This window comes from Hylobates moloch, unplaced genomic scaffold (assembly GCF_009828535.3).
Source record: "Hylobates moloch isolate HMO894 unplaced genomic scaffold, HMol_V3 SCAFFOLD_1, whole genome shotgun sequence".
In the NCBI taxonomy this organism is placed as follows: Eukaryota; Metazoa; Chordata; class Mammalia; order Primates; family Hylobatidae; genus Hylobates; species Hylobates moloch.
Window position 1 is genome coordinate 202215949 of NW_026652276.1, and position 27825 is coordinate 202243773.

General features: G+C 38.7%; 1 protein-coding gene across 2 annotated transcripts in view; it reads left to right on the plus strand.

Annotated features, from left to right (window-relative positions):
- Positions 1 to 27825, plus strand: part of CPED1 (cadherin like and PC-esterase domain containing 1) — a 317314-nt gene that overhangs the window by 277454 nt on the left and 12035 nt on the right. The window contains exons 19-22 of one of the 2 annotated variants that reach the window (XM_032761566.2): positions 5904 to 6124; positions 6384 to 6485; positions 6894 to 6981; positions 11403 to 11549. In XM_032761566.2, the coding sequence (XP_032617457.1) occupies positions 5904 to 6124; positions 6384 to 6485; positions 6894 to 6981; positions 11403 to 11549 (558 nt within the window). Of the gene's footprint in view, positions 1 to 1300; positions 1588 to 5903; positions 6125 to 6383; positions 6486 to 6893; positions 6982 to 11402; positions 11550 to 27825 lie in introns of those variants that run through there. The other variant, XM_032761567.2, reaches the window with a different exon arrangement.

Sequence of the window (27825 nt, forward strand, 5' to 3'; positions counted from 1 at the left end):
GGCTGCTCATCTACATCCAACTTAATTAAAATGCACAATTGGAAAACATTTACTGTCACCGCATCACATTTCACAGAGGGATACTTTGTTGAGCTAGTTTTTCATCATGACCTAAATATCGTTAGCTGTCTGACCAGTCTCAGCTTCATATTACAACTGAACCGCCCCTTTCATCATTTAGAAATGCATGTTTATCTTAGGAGATCAGTGGTTTTTGACCTTAGGGCTCATCAGTATCACTGTAGAGCTTTCTAAATATGTGGGTTATGCTTGGCTCTGGACCTAGATGTAACAAATAAGACTCCTCCTCACCTCACTTTTATTTCCCTTATCTATAGCAATGTGAAAGCTCTCCAGTAAACAGGCATTACCTGGATTCATGGACAATTAGCTCTTACTGCACTCCTACATAACTTCCCCTTTGGGAAGGTTCTAGTGGGTTCCTGTTAACTAGGCTCAGTCTTGTGTTGAAATCTACGTGCACTTCATTGGATCCAGAGAAATGCTACCACTTCTGTAAATATTGACGATAAAACTGATGTGATGCAGGAGGCAAGAAAGGAAAAAGGAAAATTATTTTAATTTTTTTCTTTTTCTTTTCTTATCTATTAATACTGCATGTATCCAATTCTCTTCCTGCCGCAACAGATCAGAAGACTCTGAGAAGCTAACGAGTTATAGTACCTTGGTATTGATTCAACCTAGATAGCCACCAAATCTCCTTTTATTTCTAACTTGATTCTTTATGTCCTGGGTACTTTTGGAGATGCTGGAGAAAAGAGGTTATGGTTTAAAATATTTAAAAGTCTAAGTATTATCATTGTTAGTTCCCTTCATGAAGAAACAAACAGATAAAAATCATTTCATTGTACATTTAAATTAAAAGTTCCCAAAGTCTTGCTTGTATTTTTACCAATAAATATTTCTGGATATTATTCGTCTCAGGAAACCAACTTCTCAAAACAGAAGACCTTTCAAGCATCACACAAATTAAAATTTAGCCTTTCAGATACTTCCCACTTCTGCTAGTTCATAGGTGGAAAAATCTGAACAGAGGGTTTAGTTTTTCCCCAGGAAGACTTAGCATGTAAGAGAATGTAGTAGAGAATAACTAAGCAGTCATCAAAGTGTTTCTCTTCTCCATAGCACACAACTTGACTATATTTCTCAGTGTCTCCTGACATTAGGTATTTGGCCATGAGACTGAGTTCTAACCAGTGGAATATGATCAGCAATGATGTGGCCGGCTTCCAGGGCTGGCCCATAGAAAACCTGACAGCTTCTTTTTTCCTTCCTTCAGTTGGGTGTCAATGTCCAGAGAGTTCCTAGAAGCCATAATTGAAGACACATTCCAGTCATCCTGGGACCCTAAATGACCTCCCTGCCCCACCCCTGCACATAAACCTGACTTGAATCACCTGGACTATTTTTCTGAGAGAGTAATAAACTTTAATTGGGTTTGAGCTATTCCAAGTTTTTTGGGTTATCTGTTACAGTGCTTAGCTTATCTCACCTAATACCGCGACTATGCAACTAAGAAACTGGAAATAAAAACAAAGATAATTAAACCATTTTATAATAAGCCTATTGATACAGTTTGGATGTTTGTTTCCTCCAAGTCTCATGTTGAAATGTGATCCCCAATGTTGGAAGTGGGACCTATTGGAAGTTGTTTGGGTCGTGGGGATGGATCCTTCATGAATAGCTTGGTGCCTTCCCCACAGTAATTACTCACAGTAATTAGTGAGTTCTTGCTTGTTAGTTCACATGAAGGCTGGTTGTTTAAAAGAGCCCGGCATCTCTCCTGCTCCCTCTCTTGCCCTGTGACATGCCTCCTCCTTCTTCACCTTCCTCCGTGAGTAAAGGCTTCCTGAGACCTCACCAGGACTCGAGCAGATGCTGGTGCCATGCTTGTGTAGCCTGCAGAACTGTGAGCCAAATAAATTGGCTTTTATCTTCATAAATTACCCAGGCTCAGGCATTCTTTTATAGTGATGTAATACAGACTAATATAACAATTTTAAAACAAGCTTCAAACTTTTGTAGAGCCTAGGAATAGTACCTCCTTTTAGGTCCTACAGTTCATGATGCTATGAAAAAGAATGGGAAAAATACCAATTCCTGTATACTCTGTGGTAGCTCACACTGCATGCAGAGTCATGGGAGTAGAATAGATGCAAAACTCTTCTAAACATATCTTTGTGTTTAAAACCACATCACATTTTTGCTCCTTGCTTATCCAAAAGAGAAAAAATACCCATGCATGCTAATGTAAGGCAGTAATTTTCACAGGGGAGAGAAAGAATTATTTATAAATTGTATGCCTAGTCATAAATATTTGTTATGATAATCTAGGCCTTTTAAAACAGAAGTTCTTCCTCAAAACAAATAATCTGCAAATTTCCTTTTTAGAAATCTACCAAACTGAATGGCCTAAAAGACATAGAGATTGAATAGGAATCATACAACTGAAACAAATCACTCTTTAATTCCTGACAGTATTTTCAAATTGTGTGATATGCACATTTAAAAAGCTGACATTTTGAAGTTAGACATCTTTTAGTTAGAAATATCAATCTCTTACAAAAATTGCTTTTCCAACAGAACAATCAATCTTAAAATTACAACTGAATTTTCATTGTAGTTATACTTTATTATTTCCATCTTTCATGAATGGAAAGGCACTAGAATAACATAATCCTCTAGAAATCCCAGAGCTGTGTCTGCTAGATTCAAATTTGCTATTGAGATATTTGTGATTTAGAAGAGCTTGTTGTGCAAATGACAGTGGTGATGCTTCCTTCTCCCATTCAGGTAGCTCTTGCTAGTCACTAATCAGCAATGGGGCCACCTGGGGCCCATTCTGAGACCACTGGTTTGCTCAGGATGGCGATCTCTCTTCGAGTCCTCCATACAGAACTTTCCAGCCACCCTTCAAGTCCTGCTGGAGATCAGGAGGGGATTTGGTAGGGCAGAAGAGAAATGGCTGTGACTTAGACATTTCCTATTTTTGCTGCCATTTTCTCTAGAGGAGCTAACAAATTTTAAGTGCCTAACAAGGCGGCATACATTCATTTTGTGCTTACATTTTGTGCTGCATACATTTTGTGCCAAGAATATGAAAAGTATTTAAAATCACATATAAGTCCTCCTACATGGACCTCTGTTTCTCCCCACTGTACACATGATTAAATGAACCCTTGGAGAGGTCACATAATTTGTCTAAAATCATCTAGTTAATAAATAATAGTACCTAAGAATTCTGAAACAGGACTGTCATGCCTCTGACATGTCTTGGTGGGCTGCCTTTTCACATATAAACACACAGAAAATACTGCAAATCTAGGAATTTGGTTGTTTTTCTCAGTAATGTATAGCTACTTTGATTTTTCTCAACCTTTGTGTTGTTCTGCATAGCCCACAATACAGATATCTAGGGAGCTTGCTGGCTGCTTGGGGATACCCTAGGAGGGACTGCACCTTGATACTGAAATGAAAAGAAACTACAAGAAAAAACCCACACTGGCAATTTAGTTTAACAGCTAGATCTCAAAGGTCCTTTACTATTGTTGTGGACTAAATTGTATCCCCTCCAACAAATTCATACATTGACATTCTAACCCCCAGTACCTAATAGTGTGCCTGTATTTAGGAATAGGGCCTTTGAAGAGCTGATTAAGGTAAAATGAGGTCCTATGTGTGGGGCCTACTTAATCCAATATGACTGGGATCTTTAAAGAAGAGATTAGGACATAGACACAGAGGAAAGACACAAAGAAAAGATAGCCATCTACAAGCCAGAGAGGGCCTTGGAAGGAACCAACCCTACTGGCTACTTGATCTTGGACTTCTAGCCTCCAGAAATAGGAGAAAATTAATTTCTGTTGTTGAAGCCACACAGTCTCTGGTACTTCCTTATTGCAGCCCTAGCAAATCAATACTAATGGAGTTGCATAACTGCTGATATCTAAAATTAAGAGCATTCCTAATTATACAATGTTCTTCTTTAAAAATCAGAAATGTAGGCAAGAAAATCAAACATAAATAGTGAAAGTTTGAATGTAGTAAGAAGAAATTCAAGTTATTTCACAAACTATTTTATTACGCTGCAATGTTATTGTTCCAAATGCAACCTGGCTGAGAGGATCTATGACTGAGTCCTTGAAATCTTGTTATTCAGGGTAGCCTAATGATACTTAGCATAACACTACTTGAGCTGACGGCAAATTGGAGAAGCTTTCTAGATTTCTTCATGTAGCTACTTGGATATGCTCACCGTGGAAAGAGTTTAAACCTTTGCAGATTCTCCCTAAATTTTCTGCAGATGGACAAATACAGAAGTACCTGCGAAATGATGGCAATGCCTGCCGTTAAAATCAGAAAAAAACATGTGCATGACTAATGGAAAAAGAAATCTCAAAAGAAAGAAAAAGACTGAAGAATGAATTAAATCTTATCCAAAGACATTAGAAGGGATTGTCTATGACAAAACTCCCTTTGACTTTAACGTCACTCTTTATTTTAAAAGTGCATGCATGGTACTATAGGGGAAAATTAGAATTAAAAATTGACCCTGACCTCAAATATTTCTTGATAGGCTATGAGAAAAAACACGCAGACACAAAAAGCCACAATTTTATGAGGCTTCTGTAAAATCTGTAATGGCAGTCAAAATGTAATAAAATCAAAGAGAACAGGAAACGTAATTGTGGCTAGGGGCACTGGATGAGACTTGTTGGTAGAGGCAGCATTCACATAGGGTCCGGAGGGTGACAAGTGGGGTTGCAGAGGGAAGAACTTTCAAGGCAGACAGACTAACACAAGGAAAAGCAGATGTTGAATGCAAATCATGTTTAGCAGAAAAGTAGAAGTCTAACATGCTTACATAAAGGGAAGCATTAAGAGGACGGGGCCATTCACCTTGCACTTGGAGTTAAAGGACCTGGGTTTGAATCCTGGGTTCTCCATTTAGTAGATTTATGTCCTCCATCTTCCTGACCCTCAAATTCCTCATCTGTGAAAAGGAGATACTGAATCAAACCTCACAATTCTGAAGATTAAAAGTGAGGACGCTGTGTGAAATCTCCATCTAACAAAGACTGATATGCAATAAAAACTGAGTATATGTGAGAGGAACCTAGAGGATTATGTAAGAAACAAGGAATCAATAAAGTTTTTGAGCACACGAATGAGATGACCAGAACTAGACATTTGGAAATTTATTGCAGCAATATTGTATGTAGAATGAATTAAAAGACAGCCATTGTACAGGAAGGAAGACCCAGTAGGAGAGTATTACACTAGTGCAGGTTTGAGGCAGTCAAAGCCTGAACAGTGCTGCTGCGAACAAGCAGGAGGGGATGTGGGTAAGAGGCTTCATTGGAGAGGAAATGGCACTGGGATAGGCACCCTGGGGCATGCACTTCTGTTCAGAAAATTGGATTCTGGTTCTGTGGTTCGTTCATCAAGTAGACACGACCTCTATTGAGCTACCTCTGTGAATTCTCTGTTTGCACATCTATAAAATAAAGAGACTGGAAAATCCCTAAGTATTCCTAGAGCACTAAAATGCTTCATGCCTATTTGAATCAATAGAATTTGTTAAGCTGATTAAATGAGAAAGTAAAGAGCATAAGGGAGATAGAAAAATTGAAGATAACCTGAAACAAGTGGTAAATGTGAGTTAGTGGGTCAGTAGATGATGGCATTACTAAGAATATGGAAGAGATGAAAAGGAACAGGTTTGGGAGAGAATATAATGAATGTTATTTCTAACAGTTTGAAGGGCTGTCCTTCAAACAATTAGGTAGTGGTGTGAATATTCAAAATTTCATTATTTTAAACTATCTCCTGTACCATGTAAACATAAGCTATTAAACAAATGCTTTCTCTTTAACTTATAGATTCTGTTCATTGGAGATTCAACCAACAGAGGGATCATGTACTATCTTATCGAAAGGCTGAATGAAACATTGCAGGAATGGCAGAAAGTACATGGCACTAAATTCTATCACAACGTCAATGGTGGGAAGACTTTGATCAGTTATTCCTACTATCCCCAGTTCTGGATAAGCCCTTCATTGAGACCAACATTTGAAAATGCACTTGAACACCTCTTGCAAAGGTACAATGAAACTATAATGAAAGACACAAAACTCTCAAAGTACTGATGTTCTACTAGCAGTCATCACTGCTCAACTGCTCACTGTACATCAAATGTGCTCAAAAGGTTAGATACCAAGTAAGGCAGCAGAAAACAAGTTGGAAATTACAAGGAGTCTTATGATCAAGATGCCAGATACAGTGAAATGTGAGGCAGTGCAGTTACAATGTTTACGTTCTGTTTTAGGGCAACATGTGTTGTTTTTCTTTCTGGATTTCAGATCACGTCCCCTAGAGAATACTGGCCAGACTGTATTGGTTGTTGGTGGCGTTCAGTGGCTTAATTCCAATCACCTGCAAATTATTCACAAAGTTTTGAAGAGGTAAATGTCTGCAACAATAATTGTCATTAGTATTCCAAGTCAAAAAAGTTACTATGGATGTGACTGAGTTTTATCCAGATTTTATTTAAAGAACAACTTATAATTTAGCATTAAGTACTTAAAGTCTAGTTTAAAATACTAAAATAAAATAGTCTTGTATCCAGTCACAACATGGTTGTTCATTATCCAGATTTACATTTAGTACAGATCAAAATGTGTCTACTGACACCTAAAACTCTATCTAAAAAAAAAACCGTAATATACATCAAATATATAAAATGAGTATTTAGTCTTATATGCCAATTATCACATTCTGAAAGAATTCTATGGTATTTGTTTATATAAACAACAAACATCTAGAAATGTAATTAAAGTTACTGACTTTAGAGTTATAATTATCTCATTCAGGGAAAATTTACTCAATATCCTAGTGATCATCAAAACTTTGGGAATTGGATTTCATCTGCCAGTGGATGGAGTACATTTCTTAACACAGGTAAGCACATTTCCTCTGGACTAGGTGAATTTCATGATTCCTATAAGGATCTCTGCTGGAAAAAGACCCGTAAGGCACTATGTAATATTGAGCAACCTTCTTGAAAGTAAAAAAAAGAGAATATACTTCAGGGTTATGTTTGCAAACAAATTATAATTAATTTCATGTAGCCCACAAATACGTTGTAAATAATCCATTGACTTCATAAAAGAGGAAACAGTGTGTTGAACTATGCAAAAATAAAGAGCTGAGGGGTATATGAGAAAGATTGTGCTTTAAATTCCCTTACCCCACCAATTTTACATACACCCTTAAAGGCTATATTAAAAGGATTTCCTTTTGTCAGGTTCATGCTGAAACCACAAAAAAAATTATCACTATCGTGAGTCCTTTGGGAAAGAGTGGTCTTTTTGAAGATGATTTCAAACTGCTTTATTTTAAAAATAGTCTTTGAAGTAGTATCATTGGTTTTTCCTGTAATTGGATATTCATCAATGAAAAGAGTAGGGGTCTCTAGCCAGTTCTTATAGAAGATAGTAAATTAGCCTCAGCACTAAATAGAAGTCTCAAAAAAGAAAAGAAAGATAGGATCTGTAGGGAAGAGAACCAGCTGCTCTTGCTCAAGTGAGGGGACTTCCAGAGCAGCCAGAATTATTGGGCAATTGCAGAGTAATGACTCTGGTGAGCACTGAGAATTGGGGAGAAGGGAAGCTGTCCATTTAATATGTAAGGAGGTTGAGATTTATATTTTTATGTCTCTGTTGAGTGCTACTACCTTTCCCCAGCACAGAACACAAGACCCCCAATTCTTTTCTCAAAAATGTATCTGCCTGGACAGCAGATCTTCTGTGATGCAAAAACAGGAGAAATGGTAGAAAGTGCCCAAGGTACAGCCTCTAAATTCAGCATCTTGGAGTTAGCAGGGGTTAATTCAAAATGAGTTGAGGCATTTAACATCTGGAAGAGCCAAAGTGTTTAAGACTATTGGGGATCAGGAGAGGGGACCTTTGATAATGTCTTCCATGGATTGAATCCCTTTAATGTTATTTGAAGTCTACAGGTGGAGATCCACAATTCATTCTTGAGGACTCCAGTAGCTCCACTGTGCCTCTTCGGTTGCAGCTCCTCACAGTAATTGGCATGCTTGTGGCCTTTGCTTATACTTAGGTTACAATTCAGAATCAATTCATTTCAGCAAACATTTCTTCAGCACTTACTATGTGCCAGATATTGTGTTAAACATTATGACTGCCACCCGAACTTTGATGGTGCTCATCAATCTTTTCGAACTGAGTGAAGGCAGGAGAAAAGAAGAGGAAGGGCAAAGAATAGAAAAAAGGAAAAGGGGATAATTGCAAGTGAAGGCAGAAAACAAATGCAAACTTCTCATCATGTGCTCATATAGCCATTCAGTGCTAGCTTCCGTCTTTCTCCGTAGACTTATCCCTTGCTACCAGTGCATGTGCACACAAGTGTGTGCACACACACACATTCACACTCACAACACCACTGAGCTCAGTCAGGCTGAGCATATTTCAGTTTCTCAAGACCACCATGCTCTCAGTCACCTCCAGACCTTTGAAATAAATCCCTGCTGCTTCTACTTGGAGTTAACTCCTCCACCACTCCCTCCTCTGGGTAACTTCCAGTTACGCTTCAAATGTTAGCTTACATGCTAGTTCCTCAGAGAAAACCTCTTGACACACTAGACTGGGTTGGCTGCTCCTGCCATGAGCTCCTGTAACAGTGTCTTATGTCCTTACTCATGTCACTCAGCACATATACTCCTTGGCTGTCTGTCTCCTCTGCTGGATGGTAATTGTGAGAGCAACAAGGGAATTGTGGGTTAAGGGAGTTTGTATGGCTTACACTGACAGCCCAAATGCCAAATACAATTCTCAGCACATAGAAGACCCTCAAAAAATACCTGGTATACAAGTAAGTGTAGCAAGCGTAGTATCTAATAGGTAATTTTCCAACCCTTTGTCCTCCCCCTTCCTCCCTCTTCTTGTAGAACCTAGTGTCCATTGTTTCTATCTTTATGCATGTTCAATGTTCAGCTCCCACTCATAAGCGAGGAGATGCAGTATTTGATTTTCTGTTCCTGCGTTATTTAGCTAACGGCAGGCTCCAGGTGTATCCATGTTTCTGCAAAAAACATGATTTTATTCTTTAGGCTGCATAGTATTCTGTGGTAAATATGTGCCATGTTTTCTTTATCTCATCCACTTTTGATGAGCACCTAGGTTGGTTCTATGTCTTTTCTATTGTGAATAGTGCTGTGATGAACATAGAAATGCATGTCTTTTTGGTAGGATGATTTATTTTCTTTTGGATACATATCGAGTAATGGGATTGCTGGGTCAAATGGTAGTTCCATTTTTAGTTCTTTGAGAAGCCTTCAAACTGCTTTCCACAGTGGTTGAATTAATTTATGTTTCCACCAACAGTTTATAAGCATTCCTGTTTTGCACGGCCTCACAAACATCTGTTGATTTTTCACTTTTCAATAATAGCCATTCTGACTGGCGTGAGATGGTATCTCATTGTAGTTTTGATATGCATTTCTCTGATGATTAGTGGCATTGAACATTTTTTCATGTCTGTTGGGTGCTTGTATGTTGTATTAGTCTACTTTGCATTGCTATAAAGAAATACCAGAGACTGGGTAAATTATAAAGAAAAGGGGTATTTTGGCTCACTGTTCTGCAGACTATACAAGAAGCATGGCACCAGGATCTGCTCTGGTGAGGCTTCAGGAAGCTTACAATCATGACAGAAGGCTAAGGGAGAGCAAGTGTGTCACATGACGAGAGTCACATAATGAGAGAGGGAGAAGGAGAGAGAGGGGGGAGGTGCCAGACTCTTTTAAACAACCAGATCTTATGTGAACTCATTACTGTGGGGAGGGCACAGAGCCATTCATGAAAGGTCCACCCCTATGACCCAAACACCTCCCACTAAGCCTCACCTCCAACACTGGGGTTCACATTTCAACATGAGATTTGGAGGGGACAAATATTCAAATCATATGTCTTCTTTTGAGAAGTATCTACTACTTTTTAATGGGTTTGTTTGTTTCCTACTTGCTGATTTAAATTACTTATGGATTCTAGATATTTGAACTTTGTGAGATCCATAGTTTGCAAACATTTTCTCCCATTCTGTAAATTATCTGTTTGCTTTGTTGATAGTTTCTTTTGCTGTGCCTACCTCTTTAGTTTAATTAGGTTCCACTTATCAGTTTTTGGTTTCGGTACAATTGTTTTTGAGGTCTTGGTCATAAATTCTTTGCCAAGGCAAGTGTCCAAAATGGTATTTCCTAGTTTTCTCCTAGGATTTTTATAGTTTAAGGTCTTACATTGAAGTCTTTAATCCATCTTGGTTAATTTTTATATATGGTAAGAGGTAAGAAGCCAGTTTCATTATTTTGCATATAGAGAGCCAGTTATCCCGGCACTATTTATTGAGGGTCCTTTTCCCATTGCTTATTTTTGTTGAGTTTGTTGAAATAAGTGGGTTATAGATGCAGCTTTTTTCTGCGTTCTCTATTCTCCTTCACTGGTCTATGTGTCTGTTTTTGTACCAAAACCATGCTGTTTTGGTTACTGTAACCTTATAGTATAGTTTGAAGTCACATAATGTGATGTGTTGGCTTTATTCTTTTTGTTTAGGTTTGTTTTGGTTATTATGGCCCTTTTTTGGTTCCATATGAATTTTAGAATAATTTTTTCTAATTCTGTAAAAGATAACATTTGTAATTTGAAAGGAATAGCATTAAATCTGTAGATTGCTTTAGGCAGTAATGTTAATTTTTAAATTGAGAATTTTAGATATTTTATGAATCTTTGTGGGCAATAAATTTAACCACTTTTTACTGAAGAAGTTCAAAACTGTGTCACTATAGATATCGCTGTTTTATACATAAATGATTACATGTATGTTTTGAGTAAAAAAAATTAGAACACGTCTTTTTTTAAGAAATGCATGTGAAGTTCTTTATCTTACACTATGACTAATCCCAGTAAAAAAAGACATTTACGGCCGGGTGCGATGGCTCACGCTTGTAATCCCAGCACTTTAGGAGGCCGAGGTGGGCGGATCACGAGGTCAAGAGATCGAGACCACGGTGAAACCCCGTCTCTCCTAAAAATACAAAAAAATTAGCTGGGCTTGGTGGCGGGCACCTGTAGTCCCAGCTACTCGGAGAGGCTGAGGCAGGAGAATGGCGTGAACCCGGGAGGCGGAGCTTGCAGTGAGCTGAGATCGCACCACTGTACTCCAGTCTGGGCGACAGAGCAAGACTCCGTCTCAAAAAAAAAAAAAAAAAAAAAGACATTTACATAATTTCCACCTAACTTATTGAATCATAAAACAATCCTCTGTTAATAAAAATTTTCATTCTTCTACTTTCCAATCAGAGTGAAGTACAGAACTTATGGAAAGAAAATCTGATTATTCTGGATACTGCAAAAAAATATGGCTATGAAGTAGTTGATACATTCACTATAACAATGGGGCGTTACAAAGAGTTTCTACAGGGGAAGTGTGGATGTCATTTCCATGAGGTATTTATGCTGACTCTCTGAGTTTTATAGCTTTTGATTTTTTTAAATCGTTTGTTGTATCTTTAACTGTATTGTCAGTCTTATTTTGCATGAAACAAAAAACAATGTCAGGTGGAGATTAAATGATATGTTCATCATCACTCACCCAAGGCATGTAGTAACCACAACTTTAGCTCTACCAAATGAGATGTTAAAAAATTTATGTTTGTTTAGACACTTCAAAACTAGAACAATTGGTCAATGCAGACAGGAATATGGGAACCTGGAGAGCACTTATTTTCTCTAATAGACTTCAAGCCTTCCCATCAGAAATTGCATCCAAAAAAAGGTGGCAAAGGTTTTCAGTAGCAGCAGCTTGCAAAGCACGACTACTTAATGTGCTAAACTAATGAATGACCTTCTTTCATTGCCTTGTCCAATGCATAACAGGAGGACCTATTTTGAGTAGAGTCCCCCCCACCAGAGTGAAAATGATTTTATTTTAACCTATAAATAGGCTAAGCTGATAAGGTGATAGCCTAAAACTATTTTATTCTTTTTCCTCTTGTTCTTTCGAAACCTCTGTGGATTACTTCCTCCCTAATCCTTGAATAAAAATCTTGGTCAGGACCCATAAGTTTAACACCACTTTCAGATAACAAAAGGTCTCCAATCACCTTCAGGCATAGGAGTATCACATCAATACTAAAATTGTCCCATTCTGAGTCATAACTACATAAGTCATTTCCATCCCCTAGCTTAGGTTTCCCTCAGTCTCAAAAGCCCAAATCAGGGGAGAGAAGGCAGGACACTTATTTGCCATTTCCCCATCTTCCTTCTCTACTTTTATTCTTCTACATTTTTCTGCGTTAGTCAGAGTAGAGACAGGATGCTAAGGGCAAGAAGAGTCTTATTTGACTAGTACAAGCATAACCCAGTGATGTGCTCTCTGAGTCTAGCATGCTACTTCTTTCTTTTATGAGTGCTTTTGTGAATTGCCTTGGAGAGCCCCTCCCCACCAGTGGAACTTTCTGGCTCCAACTTCCTTGATGGCAGTAATACCTCTCCTCCAACTAGATTCCTTTTTTGGCTCCTTGGTATCCAAATGTCCATCACTCTGTTGAGGATCACGTTGCTCCTCCAGGCATCCTTTTGAAAAATATTCAAAATAGCACTAGGCTTGCTATACTGTGAACTATAGAAATATATACATTTGATATACAGAAATATTAAGGCATTGTTGCTCTGTTGTTGCTGGAAATACAGTTAGTTCCCAGTGAAGCTTTCTCTCTCACTCTCTCTGCCACCCTAAAGCTGATCTGTAGCCACAGTATATCATACCAGTTCTAATGCTTCCCAAACCCCAAGAGACATGTGCTCAGCTCTGTTGAAGGCTCCTCTCACTTGGCTTAAGGCAAAAATAAAACAACACCCTAATGGGTAAGAGGGCCCCAAAACATTGGAAAGCTCACATAGAAATTGCATCCCTTCCTTCCTCTTTGTCTCACAACTCTTTTGGTGAGACAAGGATATGGAAAACTGGATTTTGTCCATACTTTTGCAAGTCTTGTATAGGTTGTCCAGAAATTTCTTGGAATATGAGTTTTTTTTGGCTTCTGTTATTTGCTCTAGATTTCAGGAGATTCAGCTGAAACTGAGATGAATAGTGCCTCATTTTATCTTTCTATTAGATATTGATTCACTCTTTCTTGCTTGCCTTCTTTTGTAAACCAGGATGCATTTATTAGTGGGTTGACTCGTGAGGTGACAACTAAAGTTTCCTTCTGATTCTGTTTTTCAGCCCTTAGCTGACTGTCAGAATCCATCTTGGTGGGCTGGGTGCGGTAGCTCACATCTGTAATCTCAGCACTTTGGGAGGCCGAGGCGGGTGGATCACTTGAGGTCAGGAGTTTGAGACCAGCCTGCCAGCATGGTGAAACCCCTTCTCTACTAAAAATACAAAAATTAGCCAGATATGGTGGTGTGTGCCTGTAATCCCAGCTACTGGGGAGGCAGAGGCAGGAGAATCACTTGAATCTGGGAAGTAGAGGTTGCAATGAGCCGAGATCACCACCACTGCACTCCAGCCTGGGTGACAGAGCAAGACTCCATCTCAAAGAAAAAAAAAAAATCCATCTTGGTCCCAAGAGTCTTACCAATACTAAAAACGTTATTGACACTGCAGTAGTTGCTCTGTGTGATTTATGGGTGGATTTACATTATCCTTTAATATGACCAAATGGAACTGCATTTCAGAGAAGTGAAAGCCTGCAGCCACAGTACAGAACATGACATTTTAAATTTTGACCTATCTGCTTGAAGCTGGATCATGCTGTTGCAGAACAGATTTTAAGCTGTAGGATACTGTGTGTCTACTAATGTCTTCCACAAGAAAATATACAACTTTTAGAGTACTTATCCTATTTGCAAAAGTCAAGACTTAGAAATGCAAAAGCTATAGCCTGGAAGAGAAAGAAGCAAAGATCTTGCAGCTGAGCCAGCCCAGGATCACAGCTGGCTAAAAAAGCAAGCCAGTGGTTGCCAAACCCACAGAAAACAGGGCTTTTGAAAGACAACATACAGATTGATTTTGTTCCTCTTTTAGAAAGAGTTTGTATTTGTTTGTTTATTTATTTATTTTTACATAAGGTGTCTTCAATTCATAGTTTTGTGGGAAAGGTGTCCACTTTTTTTAGCTTTAGTGCTCTGAAAGTCTAAAAAGCAAAATGTCCTCAAATAATTTCAACATGGCTCCAATTAAAAACAGAAGTGCCCTTCCCACGTGGTTACATGTATCTCCTACCACAGCATTAACCAGTTCACATTAATAGCCATGGTATTCAGAAACCACAAAAAAGGCTTTTTGAACCATCAGCACTAGAATATTGGCTTATAATTATTACTGATTAAAATTATCATTAACTTGCATAGTAACAATTCTTCAAGCATGTTCAGGTAAAATCATTTTGCTTATTTGACTTTATAGTTTTTGGTGTGTAATTATCACATAAAACTCTCTTTTTCTTAACTCTATTTCTGATGTAGCCTGTCTTGATAGCAAGCCATGTAGGTCTCCGCCAAATTCTTAATTCATTTCAGAGTAGTGTTATCTATTTTGAAGTTTTAATGTTTAAGCTAAAATAAGCTTCTGGGAGCATTTGCCATTCCAGTCACAACATACAGCTGATATGATCATCTTTCTCAACTGACTCCCTTCATCATAAAGTCTCTAAATTCATTCATTACTTAGGCATAATTATTGCTTAACTCTTAAACAATTTGTACCCCTTGTACCTCAGCAAGTCTCTACTGCTGACACTGACATTTTATAATCTTTCTAAATCATCACCTAACATCTTAACAGTGATGTAATGGCAATGTTAGCTTATTACAAACAATCCAAAAAAATCTAAAACTCTTTATAGAGGACATTTGATAATGCATGCAGCAAGCTAGAAAAAAAGTTGGTGACTGCTCTCATGTCTAAAAAGTTAAAGGGCAAAAATTCTGTTGATTACCTTTTTTTCCCCTCTGTGCTCATCTTATGAAACTGGCAAATAAAGCTTACCATAAAATACTAGCAAGAGTTGAAAAAATTGTGTTAAGAACCATAAAAATTCTGGCTTGGGGGACTTTTATCTTCTGATGTTCAACTAAACTATTACCACAATAGATTCAAGGATACCTGAGAAGGGTTGGTATAATCATTACAGTAAGATATTGATGTTTTTTCTTTGGTTTGTGGTTAGAATTCTATCATAGACATAACAAACTTGCTTCAGTGAGCTCTCACTGCCATAGGTGAGATTAAAGGTCTTGAGGTGTTTCTTTCATCTGTCAAGGCACCAAAAGAGAGTATGTTGCCACCAAGAATCTATAAACAATTTCCCAACTGGTGTGCATCAATTTTGACAAACATGTTCCTGCTGATTAGAAAAGCAGGTGTTTCTTTTTATGAGTGGAAATGGATTACGTTTTCCCAGTGTTTACACAGGACAACAAACAGGATCCAGGTAGCTCTTGCCCAAGAGAGATTTTGGATGGTGCCTTCAGTTATGTGGCAAACACCTACTGTGAACAAGCTAAAACCTGGAAAGAATACAATAATGTTATCAACACAAACCTGGCTGCAGAAGGGACAAATTCACAACCAATTGATATGTTATTATTCATTAGTCTAATCAATTATGCACAGCTTATATAATATCTTCCTTTTTTGGCAAATGTAGCTACAGCTTTTGACTCAGTCAACAAAAACCATCTGGCATCAAACTACCACCAATACCAGCAGGTTTCCTTTGATTGTGGTGCTATAGAAAGAAGAAAAGAAGGGAGTTTTGGTTCTTTGTCAGAGATGGTTTTCCACTATTAATTAATCTTAACCCTATAATCTTTATTATTTAATCTTAATTAAATAAGCAAAAGATTATCTGGCCTAGAAACAAAGTGTTTTACTTTCTCCTTTAAACTTTACAAGTTTACTATCTAACCACAATTTAAGAATTAGAAAGAAAGAAACTTTAAATTCATCTGGTTAAAAACAAAAAACAAAAAACTGAAATAATGACTTTTAGGGAAAAAAAGATACAAATATGGTTAACATAGTTAGCTGATATAGAAGAACCCAGAATTTAACTTTCAGCATGGCTATTTTTAATGAATTAGTATGGAAATTTAATTCAATAGATATTTTTTAGTATCTACTCTATGCAAGCATTGTACTACTGCTGTAAAGTGAATTAGAAGAGCATTTTATAGGACTCCCATAAGTATCTCAAAATCAGCATGTCCTTAAAGGGAGAATTAATATTTCCTTTAAACTTTCCTCCCCTCTAGTATTCTCTAATTTACTCTATCACACTACCATTTATAAACTAGAGCCATCTTCGACTTTTGCTTATCTTTCTCCAGCCCCTTCACAACCCTTAACCAGCCAGTTACCAAATCCTGTTTACATGCTATATGTTTTCCATGTCTTTCTCCTACACTACATTCCACTGCCTTGACCTTGTTTATTCTTTTACTAAATCATTCAACATTTATTTTGTGGGTCCAATTCTTGAACTAAACAGTAGTAATATAAAAATAAATACTACATACTCTGTGCCCTCAGGACATTGCAATCAGGGTCAGTCCTAAAAACCCATATTATGAAACAATACCTTTGATAGCACATCAGATATATGAATAAGATATTGTGAAATACCAAGAAGAGGCACTCAATCTGAGGATTAAGTGTTTTTCCTTGAATTACCATCCAAGTTAATTGTTGAAGGATGAGCAGGACTTAATCAAGGTAATAGGATAATGGTAGAAGGAAGGCCATTGCAACCCCATAGGATAATGTGAACCAAAGTAGCCCTGAAATACCTGATGTTCTCATAATCACAGGCAATCCTGTATATAGTAGAACATAAATCACAAAAGAATATTTGAAAAAAGTAGGTGAGGGCAAGATCATGGTAAGAACTGGATGATTCTGTAGGTGATGGAGACCCACTGAAAGGTTTTCAGGAGAGGAGTGAGATGGTCATGGTTTTGTTTCACAGTTAAGACTAATAACAGTGAGCAAGGAAGATTTGAAGAAGAACAAGTTAGAGAAGTTAGGAGATTTTTTTTTCCAGAAGTCAGGTGAGAGATTGTAAAGTTCCACCCAAACCAGGACAGAGACAGCAAGTATAAGAGAGAAGTGGACAAAAGCAAGCCTGGTTTTAAAAAATGATATCTATAGATCTTATTTGTGGCATGCGGGAGTGGGAAGAATCAAAGATGACTCCTAACTTGAGTGATGGATTAGGGAAAGAAACTGGCAATTGAGACAAAGAATGACTGAAAAGGCACCGTCTTAGGAAAAGATGATGAGTTCAATTTTGAACATGTTGTATTTGAGTTGCCTGTAGTACATCCAAGTGGAGATCTCCAATCGGCAGTTGGATATACAAATATGACACTGGAGGGACCAGCAGGGATGAGAGATGGCACAGGGAGTCATCAGAAAATAGGTCATAGTTGAAACCATGAAAATAGATCATCCACAGAGCCCAGACTCATTGACATCCTGCGTGAACTGCAGAGTTTTGGTAGAGGTGCAAGTGTATTCTGTGTGGTAGAGAAGATGGCAGGTGGTGATGGCTGCATTTCCTGCACATCATCGACAACCCACCTCTTCTTTCCCATCTTAATCCACTGTGCGATCTCTCAAGGGCTGTAGGCACTTAGCCCTGAATCCTCCTCTGAGCCGGCTTTGCCTCCTGCTGTTCCCACTGAGCTAATTAAATAAGTCTTTGCCCTGTGCCCACTGTATGTGCGAGGTCATGCAGGTTATGTTTTTAACTTCCAAAAAAGAAAAGAAAAGAAAATAGGTCATCCAGAGAAAGTGAGTAGAGTGGCTGAGAAAGAAACTCCTGGAAACACCAATATTTAAGCAAAGTCTAGAGAAATAGGAGCATTTGAACTTAGAGCATAAACTAATAGCAGGAAAACTCTAGTAGAAGGTGATGCCATGGAAAGCCACAGAGTAACCATTTGTGAAAAGGAGAGATGGAGACAGGGTCAGTGTTGTCAAATGTAATAGATAGATCTATTAAGATGAGGATTCCAAAATAATATTTTTGGCATGAAGCAGAGGAGTCCTTTCTGATCATCTTAAGAGTGGTTTTGGTAAAATGTTGGGGCAAAAATTAGACTAGAATAGTTGAAGAGGTATTGGAAGTGAGAAAGGGGGCTGATAACAGCTTTCAACAAATAAAAATAAGAAAAGGGTAAAAATATTGGATTTAAAGGAGGAAAGACTTTGGCATGTTTTTAAACAGAGGGGAAAGAATCAATACCAAGAGATAGAATAAAAATACAGGACAAAGAAGGACAGTTGGAGAAAGGCCCCTGAGGAGCAGGTTGAGGATTCAGGTAAATAGTGTGTGGGGTGACAAATGAACAAGGTGGGGAGGAGGGTCTCTCCTTCCCTATCATTTCTTTGCCCTCAGCTTTTGCAGTATTTTTATCTCAGAGCCTCCAGTGTTAACTACTTGAATCCGTACTTCTTACCTCCCACCAGGAGAATGCACCTTACTTCACATTCGGTGTTGTCATTTAAAAATCTTTCAATGACCCTGTGCTGAAGATGGGTCACAGATTCCTACACTCCTTTTTTAGAAACGTAGTTTCAAACAGTTCTTTCTGTGTAAAATGATTAGTGCTCATTCAATCATCTGTAAGTGAATTCTACCCTCTGCTACTAGCTGATTAGATTAGAGACCAGTGCCCAGTGAGAATGAATTCACTGATCATGAGGGAGCCCAGCCTTTTCTGAGATGACTTGGTACAAAATCCTGTTTCAAAGGGAGTACCCTATATTGAATGGTGATAACACCAATTAAATCAGGGTCTCTCTCTTAAGAAGGTTAATTAAATGGAGGGTCAACAAACAGTGAAAGTAACTTATGTTGAACTACTATTATGACCCCATAAGGCAGCTATACGTAACCCAGCCTTTTCAATACTGAAACCTAGAATGTCAGTGTGGCTAAAAAAGAGATGCCGACTCATAAACTCCTTCATGTTCTTTGCAATAAACCCCCATGTCAGGGAGTTTATTACTAGCCTTTAAGAACCAAGCTAAGCCAGAGTTTGAACTATTTTGATTACCATTTCCTACATTAAGATTTAATGTTCTAATTTGGCGAAAACAGGTTTTGTGGTTTGAGAAATGCTGAATACACCTGAACCTTTAGGGTTCTCAGATAATAATATTAGTATATTAAATATTCCCAAAAGCTCTTACACTAAAGAAGCTGGTTAGCTTAGTGTGACCCAGTTTTTCCCCAGCATTTTTGACCACAGAATGACTTTTCCTTTTTTTTTTTTATCACAACTATTAACACCCCACTAAACACACTTTGAGAAAATTGGCATAAAGATAAGGTCTAAAAAATCATGCATGAAGTACAGACTAAATGAGGCAGATTGACCACAAGCATTTATCTTCTCTTCCACTTGAAACCCCAAGAAAAATACTTTAAAGACATAAAGCTGCTCACTTACTCCCCACCCCCCCACAAAGAAAAAACAGGATAAGAAATAACTCATAATAGACAAGAAATCTGAATTCATTTGAATTCATTCTATGAAGTTTGACTTAGCAGGCAAAGTAAGGTACAACTGAAAGTGCCGAGAGAAGAGAAATACCAGCTGTGAGTGAGGCATACTTGCTGTTCAGATCCTGTGCTGAAAAAGAGAAGGCTGAGACACATGTCAGAAAACAATTGGCTAGAAGTCTATGTGCGAAATTGGTAGACCCCTGAGTTCCTCACCCCAGCCCATACAGTCGGGAACCTATATCATCACATACAATATCTTTTAAAATGGAGCTGCAGAAAGTCTGGACTCAGAAACACAAGTATAGCAAAGAATAAATTAATCTAGAGGCTGAAAACAGAAAGATGAAGGTAAAGTTGGCATGTGAAGGGAGGAGCCCTGAACTTTTCCCTAGATCTCCTAGCATTCCACAGTCAGGCAGAGGGTCCCTCAGACAGGAGGCTGGAGAGCTCTTCTGACAAGAAACTGAATGACCCACCGGAAGATCTTTGAAACGGCCAGAGTAGTGCTGAGCAAATTCCTACAGTGAAGTCAGCAGTTGGAAATGTTAGTCCCCACACAAATTGTGTAACATTTACTGCCTTAATCTTAAATAAAATACTTAAGTTCGAGAGCATTAGATAGAAACAAATACCTGTGTTTTAACGTCCAATAGATTCCAAGACCCAAGATGCACATCTAAATAGAGCAAAAGAGGAATTAGCTTATACTGAGACTAATACAGGTCATTCCAATAGTGTAAAAATTCAGCAACATAGATATTCAGCCACTTGGGAAATTGAGTTTAAGACAGGGGAATTTAGTATCTGGGGAACTGCGTGAGACTGTAAGATAGAACCAACAGTTTAATACTAAATTGGTAAACTTCTGGTCTGGAGCTCTTTACAATCAGTCTCCGCACCTCAGAGCAGAATTTGTTCCCAGAGCCAACGCTCAGCTTTGTCCAAGGGCAGGAGTTAAAGAGGCTCAGCTGTCAGAGTAAGGAGGGCTGGGGATTAGAGGAAGGGTGGGAGACAGACAATATGCTGACTGCAAGTCTGGAAACACCAAAACAAAACAAAACAAAACAAAACAAAACAAAACTCATTCCTAAAGAAAATTTTAGTCTTGCCCCCTAATCCCCAGCATCTTTGACAGATTCAGAAGTTGGATTCCCTTCAATCAAAACACAGTTTATTTCATGTGGCCATAATTAAATATTTGAGGGCTAAGGGATGAAATGAAAGAATTCCCTATTATCTGTCAAAATTGCATGATGTCCTGAAGTGAAATTATGAGTTATAAGGACTAACTTCTAGCTATTGTTTGTCACGTTATTTTTATTCCACTCTTGTGAATTCTTAGGCTACTTTTTCAGCTGGTCATAATTTGGTGACTGGATCTTGGATTGAATGCCATCTGCAGAATGACTACATCCAATAAAAAGTACTTCAACAGTATACATTTGTCTTAAGACTAACACATTTGCCTGGCCAATCTCATGTTTTCCAACCTCAGAAAGCCATTACCCTGTCTCCTTTTCAGACCCCATCCATGATCATGAAACATATTTGTAATCAGAGCATCCTCTAATCCAGTATAGGACAATTTTGGAACACTTGCACCAGGAAAATTGTTTTCTATTTTATTCTGTGGATCTGGAACCACATCAGAAGTTCTTTGTGGGTTATTCAGGTCAAGATCAATTTTAAGAAAGGTATTTGTTTGTAATCTGCCTGACACCTTTCCAGTTCACCAAGCCTTCCCTTTTGTACTGGCTTTTTGGAAATTCAAAGTTATTTTTAGATGCAGCAGTTAATTGACATGGCAGTACACACATTCTGATGACGGTTTATGTGAGATCAATTTTGAGTGTTGAAATTACCTACATTTAATGGTAAAAGTTGCAACGTTAAGTTTGGTTTCATAATTCAAACAATTTTTTGTTTGGGAAGTCTTATAATTCCCATAGGCCAAATCCAGTCAAGTTGAATTGTGACCATTTGTACGCCTTCTAAAATGTCTCTGTACCCCCATTTTTAATGGTGTAGAGATGTGGAAAGATCTATAATTATAAACTGGCAGATCCCTTACCATATAAGGCATCTATAAAAAAGTAAAAGTTACGTCTACACTCCAAAGCACAGAATTTCAATTCTTGCTACACTGAGTCACAGAAAAGTGTGATCATTTAATAGCCTATAAGATCTTATACTTATAAAACTCTATTTTAGCTCCAAAATTGTTTTCCTAAATTTCTATAGTCAGTATATTAAAAATATTTGTCTTTGAAACACTGTAATCTTTACTTGAAAGTCTTACATGTAACTTAATCAAATGTGAACATTGCTGTGAGAAAAACCATTTTTATTATAAGACTTATGGAACAATACTGATCTAACAGATTGTCATGCAGCATGGAGATAAATTGTCCTTCACTATCTCTTCCTACTTTAAAATGTACTTCAGTGTAGCAAATTCACAAAAAAAAATAAACACAAAAGTAAAGAGGAGTTACTTCAGATTAAAGTGGCAAAATAAAAATTGTCCTTTAACACTCATATTTAACATATTACAAACATTTGCCAAATCACACATGTATGTATTATTAACCGTATGTAGTAGCTCCTTTCCTCTTAGATATACCTGTCTCTTTTTCAGTGGTCAAGTCATCTGCACCCAAATTTAGAGAAGCATTTGGATGTATCAAACCATTAGAATTTGTTTCTGATTAAGGTAACCACTGTATGCAAACATCTGAGGCCTTTTGTCTCTGTGTCAAGGCCTAAATCTTTCACTGATGTTTTCTAATGGCTCATTTTGTTGTTTACCATTATTATTATGCCTCAAAGGTAACCTAACATGTGTATTGCAAGCAGCTTTCTTTCAAAGTCACATTCCAGTTGACACTTTAGTTGGATTTTAATAACCCCAAATGGCTCTCTGATTTTGGAAAGGACCCAAATGGGCACATTTCCACCCATGAGATCAAAGGAAAGGAGCAATTTGCTCCTTACTGTACAGGTATCGAACATCTTTCACCGGAATAACATTTCCAAGCCTTAAAAATGTAGCTAACTCCTGTTTCTCCACTTTAGAGCCTAGAAGAGTAAGTAAAATAAGGTAATATTTTGAAACTCAGGGACACAGAAACAGCAGTTTGACAGCAATGCTGGACACAGAATTTTACACATACGTTCAAAGGAATAATAGCTGTGTGAACAGATGATCATGCCCACCATAAATTAGCACTAAGTCTTTTGAATGTACTAAGGAACTATTCATAACATGGAAACAACATGGTGCCTGACCTTGGGGAGCTAGTCTCAGACAATGTCTTTGAAGTCACTTCATTCTTGTTCTTACTTCAAGTATCTTAGACATGTGTCTTTATATAGTCCCCTTGAGGGTAGGGACCATATCTGAATTACTCCATGTGTTTCCTGACACAAACAACTCTGAAGATTGAAAGATGGATATTATATGGGAAAAAAATCATTAAATTTTAATTCTACAAGATACAGAATCATTTTGTTTCTCTTCTACTTTTTCATTACAAATGGATTCCATGAATTCTTTTTCACTATAACAATTAAAAATAAGTATATACAATAAAAACAAAAACTCCTTTCTTCTACATTAGAGACTCAATTAGCCCTTTGGTACATAGTTCTGTTTTAAATCTACATTCCTGATTTTAATCTCTTGCAATTAAAAGTATTAGGACCACATTTATGGTCACTGGATTTATGTCAGATTGGGCTTTATATAGAACTACCTTATTTCACCATAAACATTTTAGGGAATAGTAGTTTAAACCTCATTTTAATCTGCAATGTGAATTTTCCTATTCTTCTATCTCAGTATCGAATTCTCCTTGTACTCAGCTTTTAATTTATATTTTGTCATCAAGTTCTAGAAAGCTCTCTACAAAGGAATTTGCACCCTTAATCTAGACAAGAACACAATAACGTAAGACAAAATATACTTGCCAGTTTAACTAAAATGGATTGAGCACACAATGCATTCCAGCTCCTGTGCTAAGCTCTATGTTTAGATTTCTAGTCACTAAGAGTGGGGAAGAGAGACATACAGACACTTTAAATACAATGTATGTGACCCTCTTTACCCTGACTCTGTTCCTCATCTGCTCATGTTGGAACTTTAACTCTATGTAAGTATTATAGGTCCTCCCAAACAGGGGCTCTGGGGCAAGCCCACTCCCGTGGGCTCAGAGCTGTTCCAGCACACACTGCTACCTCTGATTTCTTGTTGCCTGTCTAAGAGCACACATGCTGCAGCCACTCCAGGCACTAACCATGGTGACTGTCTCCCCTGGCTCCGCCTGATACATGCCCTCATGGTCCCAAATCTGCACATCTGTCTGTGCAGAGCCTTACTCTGTCCCTTTGTGTATTCTCAGTTGGTGGGTTTCCAAAGCCTGGGCTCCAATGAGTTATACTGTTTAGTGAAACACTTTTTCCAGCATTTACTCATAGTTGCTCACAGTATCATAGAACTCAGTTAATCTCACTGTATTAGTCCGTTCTGATGCTGCTATAAGCACATACCCGAGACTGGGAAATTTATAAAGGAAAGAGGTTTAATTGACGTACAGTTTAGCATGGGTGGGGAGGACTCAAGAAACTTACAACTGTGGCAAAAGGGGAAGCAAACACATCCTTCTTTACATGGCAGCTGCAAAGAGAAATACAGAGTGAAGTGGGGGAAAAAGTCCCTTATAAAACCATCAGATCTTGTGAGAACTCATTCACTATCATGAGAACATCATGGAGATAACCATTATTAATACCTCCCACCAGGTCCCTCTCATAACACGTGGGGATTAGGGGAAATAAAACTCAAGATGAAATTTGGGTGGGGACACAGCTAAACCATATCATTCTGCCCCTGGCCCCTCTCCAAATCTCATGTCCTCACATTTCAAAACACAATCATGCCTTTCCAACAGTCCCCCAAAGTCTTAGCTAATTCTAGCATTAACCCAAAAGTCAAAGTCTAAAGTCTCATCTGAGACAAGGCAAGTCCCTTCCACTGATGAGCCAGCAAAACCAAAAGCAAGTTAGTTACTTCCTAGGTAAATGGAGGTACAGACATGGGGTAAATACACCCACTCCAAAGGGGATAAGTTGGCCAAAACAAAGGGGCTAGAGGCCCCATTCAAATCCAAAATCCAGTGGGGCAATCATTAAACCTGAAAGTTACAAAATGATCTCCTTTGACTCCAGATCTCACATCCAAGTCACGCTAATGCAAGAGGTGGTCTCCCACAGCCTTGGGCTGCTCTCCTGTGGCTTTGCAGGGTACAGCCTCCCTCCCAGCTGCTTTCACAGCATGGCGTTGAGTGTCTGTGGCTTTTCCAGGCACACAGTGCAAGCTGTTGGTGGATCTACCATTTGGGGTTTGGAGGACAGTGCCCTTCTTCTCACAGCTCCATTCAGCAGTGCCCCAGTAGGGACACTGTGTGGGGGCTCTGACCCCACATTTCCCTTCTGCACTGTCCTAGCAGAGGTTCTCCATGAAGTTTCCGCCCCTGCAGCAAACTTCTGCCTGGACATCCAGGTGTTTCCATACATCCTCTGAAATCTAGGTGGAGGTTCCCAAACCTAAATTCTAGTCTTCTACACACCCACAGGTCCAACACCATTTGGAAGCTGTCAAGGCTTGGGGCTTGCACTCTCTGAAGTAATGGCCTGAGCTGTATATTTGCCTCTTTTGGTCACAGCTGGAGCTGAAGCAGCTGGGACACAGGGCACTATGTCATGAGGCTGCACAGAGCATGAGGCCTTTAGGCCTGGCCCGCTAAATCATTTTTCCCTCCTAGTCCTCCAGTTCTGTGATGGGAGGGGCTGCCATGAAGGTCTCTGACATACCCTGGAGACATTTTCCCCATTGTCTTGGTGATTAACACTTGATTAATTAATGGTGATTAGCTCCTCATTACTTATGCAAATTTCTGCAGCTGGCTTAAACTTCTCCCCTAAAATGTGTTTTTCTTTTCTGTCGCATCATCAGCTGCAAAGTTTTTAAACTTTTAAGCTCTGCTTCCTCTTGAACACTTGCTGGTTAGAAATTTCTTCTGCCGGATACCCTAAATCATCTTTCTCAAATTCAAAGTTCCACAGATCTCTAGGACAGGGGCAAAATGCCACCAGTCTCTTTGCTAAAGTATAACAAGAGCCACCTTTGCTCTAGTTCCCAACAAGCTCCTCATATCCCTCTGAGACCACCTCAGCCTAGACTTTATTGTCCATATCACTGTCAGCATTTTGGTCAAAGCCATTCAACAAGTCTCTAGGAAGTTCCAAACTTTCCCACATCTTCGTCTTCTGAGCACTCCAAGTCTCTAGGAAGTTCCAAACATTTTCTTATCTTCTTCTGAGCCCTCCAAACTGTTCCAACCTCTGCCTGTTAGCCAGTTCCAAGGTCACTTTCACATTTTGGGTATCTTTACAGCAGTCCCCCACTACTAGGTACCGATTTACTGTATTAGTCTGTTCTCACACTGCTATGAGGACATACCCAAGACTGAGTAATTTATAAAGGAAAGAGATTTAATTGACTTACAGTTCAGCATGGCTGCAGAAGCCTCAGGAAACTTACAATCCCAGTGGAAAAGAAGCAAACACATCTTTCTTCACATGGTGGCAGCAAGGAGAAGTGCATGGTGAAGCAGGAGAAAGCTCCTCATAAAACCATCATATCTCCTGAGAACTCCCTCACTATCATGATAACAGCATGGAGGTAACTACCCCCATGATTCAGTTTCCTCCCACCAGGTCCCTCTCATGACAAGTGGGGATTACAGGAACTACAATTCACAATGAGATTTGGGTAGGGACATGGCCAAATCATATCACTCCTCTTTGTAGAGGTGAGACATGCCAAGTTGCATCTGAAATTAAGTAGAAGACACAGCCTCAAGGTTCTTTCCCCAGGGGTTCCTCAGTCTCATAACTAAACAAGCATGGCAGGAATGCCCTGCCTGTCAGTGTATTACACAGGCCCATGTATTACTGAATCCCTCAGTCCAAATCTGGGATCCTCCTAGAAGACACAGTACTTTTCCACTGGCATTCTTTCTCCTACCCCTGGGAGATTCTGAAGGGTTATAAGATGAATGGCTGATCAAATTTGATTTTTACAAATCTAGTTAACATCTAGGATGATAACAGGATTACAAATGTGCTCAAGAAGTTGGTGGATGGCAGCATTGGAGAGATGTTAGAACAAGTTATCACTGGATGACATGAGTCCTCAAAGAGCAGGATTAAAGGCTGCAGATGGAAAGGTTCTGTCCTTGAAGTGGCACTAGATGTTCAGATAAAACTAACTACACCTGGTGTATTAGTCCATTTTCATACTGCTATAAAGGACTTCCTGAGACTGTGTAATTTATAAAGGAAATAGGTGTAATTGACTCACAGTTCAGCATGGCTGAGGAGGCCTCAGGAAACTTATGAGCATGGCAGAAGGCAAAGGGGAAGCAGGCACCTTCTTCACAAGGTGGCAGGAAGGAGAAGTGCCAAGTAAAGGAGGAAGAGCCCCGTATGAAATTACTAAATCCCATGAGAACTCACTCACTATTATGAAAACAGCATGGAGGAAACCACCTCTCTGATTCAATTACCTCTATCTGGTCTCTCCCTTGACACGTGGGGATTATGGAGATTACAATTCAAGATGAGATTTGAGTGGGGACAGAAAACCATATCACCTGGGATTTAAAGATCATGAACCACGGCAGGACAAGTAGCACCACCATCAGTGCCACCCTTTTATACCCCCAACCTTCTCCTGCCACACACACACAGACACACTCACACACTCACACAGGAGAGGGTTGTGGTGTCTTCCTGAAGAAGCAACATTTTAATTTTGGCAATGACGCCAAGGAAACCTTCAGTGATGATGGTGACTCTCTAAGAGACTTTGTTTACCATGGAAAAGAGGTTTCCAAAGGAGCAACTGAGAGGTGTAACAGCCAGGGAAGGCATCAGAAATCAAAGAGGAAGTACCAAGTTTGTGACCACTAGCACTCCTTCAGTTCCCTGATGGTAGATTCAAATCACAATGAGTCATGATTGTAGACTCTATTCATAGTGATGAATGAATACCTGGTATTGAAAGTCTCCTCTCATCACTTTTTTTCCTTTCAAATGGTCTTAACTATTTTCCTACATTTATTCTTTAAGATGTATTT